Source organism: Engraulis encrasicolus, chromosome 2 (genome assembly GCF_034702125.1).
Source record: "Engraulis encrasicolus isolate BLACKSEA-1 chromosome 2, IST_EnEncr_1.0, whole genome shotgun sequence".
In the NCBI taxonomy this organism is placed as follows: Eukaryota; Metazoa; Chordata; class Actinopteri; order Clupeiformes; family Engraulidae; genus Engraulis; species Engraulis encrasicolus.
In genome coordinates this window covers 43,225,489-43,233,516 of record NC_085858.1, presented here as the reverse complement: position 1 = coordinate 43,233,516, position 8,028 = coordinate 43,225,489, and the positions used below count along the sequence as shown (strand labels likewise).

Sequence of the window (8,028 nt, the reverse complement as noted above, 5' to 3'; positions counted from 1 at the left end):
TGGCGGACCATGGAGAAGATCCCCCTTTTCATGTATCCTCCTTTTTCTCAGTCATATTGAACACTCAGAATGTGATGGTGTATTTGTTAAAAAGGTAACATTTGTGAATGGGCATCATGGATTCTGGAAATGAGCTACTAACAATATTACACGGTGCACCTTTAAGAAGGTAAGTATGTCACATCAGCACATTGGCAGTGCACACTAGCGGCCTATGCAACCTTGTATGGAAGTCTCTTTAGATATCGGTAAAGTAACAGGGCAATAGTGAATTACATAGTGAGGTCACCAACAGGCCACAGGGACAACATGTGGCCACATGAGAGTGCTCCCATCATGGTGAGATGAATACCAACTCGTCCACTGACTGCTCTAGAAACACTACCATATATAAATCTATAATCTTTTTCTTTATTTCTTAATGTGAGGTAATTAAAGAAGCATTTATTTATTAGCATATAAGATACTGTATTTCATAATGCTGCCAGTTACTCACCCTGGAGATAAACATTTTGCTAAAGGCTACAACAGGAACTGAATATCCAAATCTGGCCTAAGGCATTCACAAAATTGGATTTTTACCATGGCTTCAAAGCATGTTGATATGAAATCAAAATTAAATGGTAAATGGACTGCATTTATATAGCGCCTTCCCACTCCTTCGAGCACTCAAAGCGCTTTACATTGTATGCCTCACATTCACCCATACATTCCCACACCGGTGGCCGTGGCTGCCACGCAGGGTACCACCCTGCCACCAGGAGCAACTTGGGGTTAAGTATCTTGCTCAAGGACACAACGATGGAGTCAGGCCAAGTGGGGCTCGAACCTGCAACCTTTGGGTTGCCGAACTGCTCCTCTACCACCTGAGCTACCACCGCCCACAAAATTACTACCACAAATGCACCTATATATTTTCAATCACACCTATCTTATGAACACGTAAATGCAAGGCCACTAGCTGCGTCTTGCTAATGGGGCAATGCTCTCTTCTCTTCTTTCCTTCTATTCGTGTGATTTTTCTTCCTGTGCGCCAAATTGAAGATCATCCATAAGTAGTCCTCAACCTCATTAGTTATTGACGTTGTCATATGATAAATGTTCTTCTGAAGCAGTATTTAACCCAGGCTCATTAGGCCTGTAACAGACACCACGCCAGGTGAAAGTGTTAGTGGAGACGTCTCCCTCTAAAGAGCCTGGAGGTGAGGGGTGGTGGTGGTGGTGGAGAGTTTTGCATTTGTTTGTCAGTAGCAGCGTGTGTAGTGTGTGTGTGTGTGTGTGTGTGTGTGTGTGTGTGTGTGTGTGTGTGTGTGTGTGTGTGTGTGTGTGTCGGGGGTGTCTCAGGTCGTGTTTCACTGGGGGAAGTATGGTAGTCTCACTGGAGGCCAGCTGACAGGAGATACCACTTCCCTTCAGCCAGAACAATAGCCTGTCAGGGCGGATGCATTCCTTTAACCTCCCTCCCTTCCTCCCACCCTGCACCCCTCTGGGAGGCTGTCTGACTCCCACATGGGACTCGCACAGACAGACAGCCGCATTACCCCACTCCGCCCTCCCCCGTCAGTGGCTGCTTCCCCTTACCCATATCCACACCCGCACCCACACAGGCACCCCCATACCCACACAGGCACCCCGCTTGACCCACCCCCATCAGTGTCTGCTAGCTAGCCAATACCCTCATCCAGGGTGCGATTTGTAGGCGGGCATGGGGGGGGGTTGTTCTGGTCTTCTGGTCTTGATATCGCCGCTTTTCTACATGATTTTATCACAGTTAAATGTAATTCCATTGATAATGTTTACAATATGAAACATATCCCCCTTTCTGGTTTTCCGGCAAATCGCAGCCTGCCCTCACCCGCACCCCCATACCCACATGCACCCCCATTCGCCCAGCCTCACCAGTGCCTGCTAGCCCATACCCACATCCGCACCCGCACAGGCACCCCCATACCCACATGAGCGCCCATTCGACCACCCTCAGTAGTGGTGCCTGCTAGCCAGATGTGCGGATGCATGAAGTGCCTCGTCCTTCCTCCCTCCCTCGCCTCTATTAATACCCTTCCGCCGCACACACATTCCACTGACTGTCCTGCTTCCTGCCACCCCCTTCCCTTCCCTGCGCTGCTCCTCACACACACACACACACACACACACACACACACATCCCCTGCCCAGCCTCTCTCATGTGGCTTTGTTTAATAAAATAAAGTAATAAATAAAAAGGGTATTGAACACAATCATGAGGGGTGTGCTATGTAACACTTTGTTTCAACAAGGCAACTGTCCACAAAACGGGCTGGTAATTTCAGCTGGGTGACATTATGGTGGACAAATGTAGGCCTAATTACAAGATGAATTTGGGCTTCAACCCTAATGGTCTTTTTTCATAAATGTGCAGTGATTTAAACAGGTTTCCCCTCACATACTAATAAAATAAGCAGGTAATTAAGAATATACAAACCTACATTGCATTGTGAAATAACGTGTTGGCTGCAGTAGGTAGGCTACAATGTAGATTTCGAATGACCTTTTCACCTGTACGTCAACCATGACCTGCACAGCACGTTACCAGATGTTCTCCAAACGACCCATTGGTAAACATACAGTTTACAGGCCTAGCGGATATAACCGGTTATTGTGACCCAGAATAGCCCACACTTTAGGTTTGCCTTGTTCTATTCTCAAAGCTAATGGGCAATTTCGTTTGGAGTGGTAGAGCTGTGAAAGAGAATAGCGATGACACAGCGGGCTTGCTTCCGGACCACTGGTTAATTAGCTTGGCTTCCTGTCTTCCGCGGACAACTGCTGCCCCCAAGCAATCCGGTCATCCCCTCCCCCACCCCGCTCAGGCTCCACATACCCCTTTCACTCCCTCACTCACACGCTACATGTTTTTGTCAGAATGCCAGTCACAGGGCGCTGACGTATTTCAAGATTTGAACTGTAGAGCTAAGGAAGAGCAGCAGACAGAAAATCATGTTCATACAAGATTTATTCAATAAATATGAGGTAGTTTGTGACATCGGAATGTGACGTTGGATTGTTTTCATTAGTCAACACTAGTGCCATGACCAACGAGAGAGCACAGCTTCCAGTGAAATGTATGACTTATCACAAAACAGTAACACGAGTGAACACATGGGTTTTCCACAGAACTGTCAAATACAAATACATTCTGTAGCCTACATGAGCGAAGAGAACTTGACACTGCAAACAGGATTCAACGTGCTGACCAGATGGACAATTGTAAAACCAATAGTCCTTTTCCTCGTGAGACCCAATATTGTCACCTGAAACTGGTATAAAGAGAGCACCACTGTATGCTGTCCAAATCACATAGTGACGCGTAAACTTCCATGGCCTCTATGATTGCACTGAGATCCAGTCCTTCATTTTCATAAGAATAGCCAATGCTCCAACATCAAGTCCTGCTGTAGGTTGGTTAGCATAATGTGCTATTCAAGAGAACAGTATCCACATGTCCCATATCTTGAGTATCCCAGTTTGTGCGCAAAAGCGCATCAAAGGTTCAACAATACAATAGAGCGACCACTTGATCACTGCTGGGTTCAAAAACTAACGATGCCCCTGGGTATAGGTATATGCGTTAACGAGTCCTGTACTCCACAGCAAGTGGCCCTCAGAGCAGCGCTGTGTGCATTCCGCTGCGCGAATGCCTCTTCAGCTTCCATTTTCGCCTTTTTACACGGTAGGAAGTCGGGCGCAACGGCCGCTTGACCCCGGCGTTTTCTGGAATGTCGGTCCGATTTGGTTGAACTTTGATTCTCCTTGTCCTCCGATTCCGAGCACACTACTCGGTCATGGCAATGTAGGTCAGTCTGTGCAGGGGTATTAACCTGTGTCACCTGTGTCTTTGGCGCAAGCGGCTGATCCTGATCCCCGGCTCCTGCTGCAACGCAAGCAGTGGTTGAGTTTGTGGTTTCACACGATTCTGAAGCCACTCCGGCGAGGTTGGCTTTCTCTTCTTGTTGCTCACAAGCTGTCCGACCGCTGTGGTACATGTCTCTTGCCGACTTCATGACAAGCGTGATTAACAAACTTCTGTGAAGGCGAAGTCCACCACGCTGCGTGCGCAAAGTGTACATCTTCGCCAGAGCTTGGACCATAACGCGCTTGGCCTCTGTGCAGACGTCCATCGCTTCAGCTTGTGACAGAGTCATTGCGAATTCAGTTATAGTATTGGTTGTGATATTGTTTGTGCCTTGCTTTCAACAAAGTTTGTTCAACCCTTAACTGTTGCCACTCTCAAACATGAAAACATTCTAACCGAGTGGGGAGGGCTTTTATCCATGTGATGACGCGCGGTGACACGTTGGCGATAGCCACAGTCAAAGCCACACCCCGTTGTCAACCCAAAGCACAACAGCTGCACCAGGCAATGGTGTAGAATCAAAACCAATATATTTTGTTCATCATTTCTTTTTTTTCTTTTTTTAGCAATCACAATGTGTCCGTCGGTATGTAGCCTAATTTTTGCGAGATGTTTTGCAAGGGCTCCTTTGAACACTAAAAGGAAACAAAACCACGGATTAGATGGATGGGTGGATGGGTATACATTTCTAATGCGCTGATATTATAAAATGTACCAAATAGCAACATTGTGACTTTTTGAATCACAGTGAAACGAGTCATCTAAAATGCCCATATATGGCACATCCGCTGGACAGGCCATCTACCTCCCACGGAAAACTTACGATATGAGGGACGCACTTCCTGTTTCCATATTTAGCGCACACAGAAGGGGATTTCGTCATAGTAAACATCCATACATGGCTGTCAAGTGGCACGTGACTTCCGCCTCCCACACAGAAAAGCCAGATGTGCAGAGATGTCCTTGCACCGACAGACCAATGCAACAGCAGAGGCATGCCTAGAAGAACAGAGGGATCTCAATAATGGCAGACAGTCAGCTGCAACCAAGGCACTCCGTTAAAAATCAAATTGTAAAAGTCAAGTGGGTGACCATCCAAGACGTATTTATTCCGATGGGGAGTGGGAGAGGTAGTTACTTAGTAACTGTGCTATGACCAAGAGTCAAAACATGACCAGTTTAGTGCTATATGTAAGTAGGCTATAGGTACCATTATTGATGAACCGTTATTTTATGGGTAGGACCATTGTATTTGTTATTGCAATAAAGGTCAACAGTAAAATCATAGTTGCTGTATAAAATCCATCCAACCAGTGGTTCAACATCACTACTTACTTACTCACCAGGTGAAAGGAAGGGTAGGATGAAGCAATAGTAATAGCAGCACTGGGTTGAATATGTCAAAATGTCAAACAATTAAAAGCATGCCATCAAATCACTTGGAGCTACAGTATCTGTTTTAAATGACTGAAAGGTGATGATGTGTCTATCAAACTTAACTATCATTTGTATTCACCTACACCTACTCCCTCCCTACACATTAGAGGAAGTGGGATAATGATTGGACCATGACTGTCCTAATGCTGCTGCTCTATTGGGAGAGATCACGTATAGCCTAGGCCTTGTTATTGCACAACCTCATGATACAGTTCAACAAAGACGCTTTTGTACACCTCTGTAGTTGGGCAGGTGCGTAGGATGTTATCCCAAGGGGGTTGTCAATCAAGTGCAAAGAAATCCCGCACACTGTCCATTCCACCAACAAACTTTAATACGTTTCGGTCATCCGACCTTCTTCGCGTTCTTTACCTGAAGAAGGTTGGATGACCGAAACGTTGTATTAAAGTTTGTTGGTGGAATGGACAGTGTGCTGGATTTCTTTGCACTTGACTGACAACCTCATGATAGAATTACATATGGTCTTTCTTTGGGTTTTAGTAAACGCACACCGTTTGAGGTGCGTACGGCAGACAATAGACTCAACTTGAAAAAGAATGGTCGTCGCACACTCAGGACTTCATGCAGTTATAAATTTAATTCGACCAACGTTTCGGCTTACGCCTTCATCAGGGTCATCTTACACACACAAACAGCTGAGTGTTCTTTTACAACATAACATTGATTAGACAGGTGTTCATTGGGGGTGTGTCCCGGGAATCCCCAGTGCGTCATCACTTGCTCCCAATTGCAGTCAATCAGCTGGTGGTAGGCCTACTCCTATATCACAGGAAACGTTGCAATAAAAAGACATACAAGGCTATACATATATACAATTAGGCTACATACACATTGACATTTCACAATTCTGAACATCTTTTAATAAATACATTTATAGAAAACATCTTAAGTCGAAATCGACATTTAATCCACGAGGGGCAAGAGAATCTAGTCTGTGGATCCATTCTGCCTCTCTTTGTAATAGAATCCTATCTAGATCACCTCCCCACCTCGACGGGGAGGTGATCTAGATAGGATTCTATTACAAAGAGAGGCAGAATGGATCCACAGACTAGATTCTCTTGCCCCTCGTGGATTAAATGTCGATTTCGACTTAAGATGTTTTCTATAAATGTATTTATTAAAAGATGTTCAGAATTGTGAAATGTCAATGTGTATGTAGCCTAATTGTATATATGTATAGCCTTGTATGTCTTTTTATTGCAACGTTTCCTGTGATATAGGAGTAGGCCTACCACCAGCTGATTGACTGCAATTGGGAGCAAGTGATGACGCACTGGGGATTCCCGGGACACACCCCCAATGAACACCTGTCTAATCAATGTTATGTTGTAAAAGAACACTCAGCTGTTTGTGTGTGTAAGATGACCCTGATGAAGGCGTAAGCCGAAACGTTGGTCGAATTAAATTTATAACTGCATGAAGTCCTGAGTGTGCGACGACCATTCTTTTTCAAGTTGAGAATTACATATGGTAACACTTTATTTGACTCTGGCATCATACGCATGACTTAACAATGTCATAACAGTGTCATAATGCAGTCATGCATGTGTCATAAACTTTGTCAATGTCATTAACGTTTTATGACTTTATCATTAGGTGACATTCGGTTATGGCAAAGACAGCCATAACAATGTCAACTTTTCATGACCATAAAACATGTATGACACTGACACCATGCTGATGCCTCACTCATGACTGTGTCATGACACTGTTTTGACTCTGTTATGTCATATGTATGACGCTGGCGTCAAGTAAAGTGTTACACATCACAATACAGGGCATTGGAGGTGATACACATCCCCCTATTATGCATTACTTAACAAACATCATGTATAAAACTAAACAGCCATGCATACGTATATGCAAATGTTATTTTTCCTATGCTGGGTTGAATTGAATGCCAGATTGCAGTGCATTTAACAACATAATGTTGCCGTTGAGCTCATTAACAACGTTAATTTATAACTACAAATAGTCTGTCCCTATTGAGATGTTGTTTCACACCTAAATAAGAGTATGTATGGATTTCTTTCCTGACTGGGTTGGGTTTTTGGCAAAAACCTGTAGCAAATATGTATCATGATACAGGGACCACAATGTTATGTGTATTGTAGAGTGCCGATACAATGTATATTGCAGCGATACAATGTCTACAATGTCCTACTGTACATTGCACAATGCTGCTCTTAGGTAAACCTGCTAAAACTCCTTGAGTATCGATATAGGGTACCATACCTAGGGCTGTCGCAATATTCAATAAGTCAATATATCATACAATACATTTTTTACAAGCATGATAACTTTTTTGCCACAATAAGTTATTGCATGCTTCTTTGTTTTCCTCGTCACTCTTTCTTAGACTGAATATCGATAGGCACATTTCACTCAGCGCAATGATGCTTAAACGTTGGTGTACTTTTAATTTTCAGTCTGTCTACCTTGTATATCTCTCTATCTACCCCTCTATCTAGCACCCCCTGCTGCAACGCTTTCAAAATTAGGAAGGGTGTATTCGCATTTTTATCCCATTTTCATTATATTTTTTGAAAATGACCGAGAAGACAATATTATCATTTATCGCAATAATTTCTTGGGCAATTTATCGTCCAGCAAAATGTGTTATCGTGACAGGCCTAACCATACCATACCAGGCATACAGAATATGGAGAGTAAGT

General features: G+C 44.1%; 1 protein-coding gene across 1 annotated transcript; it reads right to left on the bottom strand.

The window, feature by feature from the left end:
- Window positions 1-2,974: 2,974 nt before the first annotated feature.
- Window positions 2,975-4,296, bottom strand: ier2a (immediate early response 2a). Its single transcript, XM_063216025.1, has one exon. It carries the CDS (start codon window positions 4,179-4,181, stop codon window positions 3,570-3,572), a length of 612 nt encoding a protein of 203 aa, XP_063072095.1. The 5' UTR covers window positions 4,182-4,296; the 3' UTR covers window positions 2,975-3,569.
- Between the last annotated feature and the right edge of the window lie 3,732 nt (window positions 4,297-8,028).

Bases quoted from the DNA above. Each gene is read 5' to 3' on its own strand.
- ier2a (XM_063216025.1), bottom strand. From the start codon at position 4,181: ATGACTCTGTCACAAGCTGAAGCGATGGACGTCTGCACAGAGGCCAAG.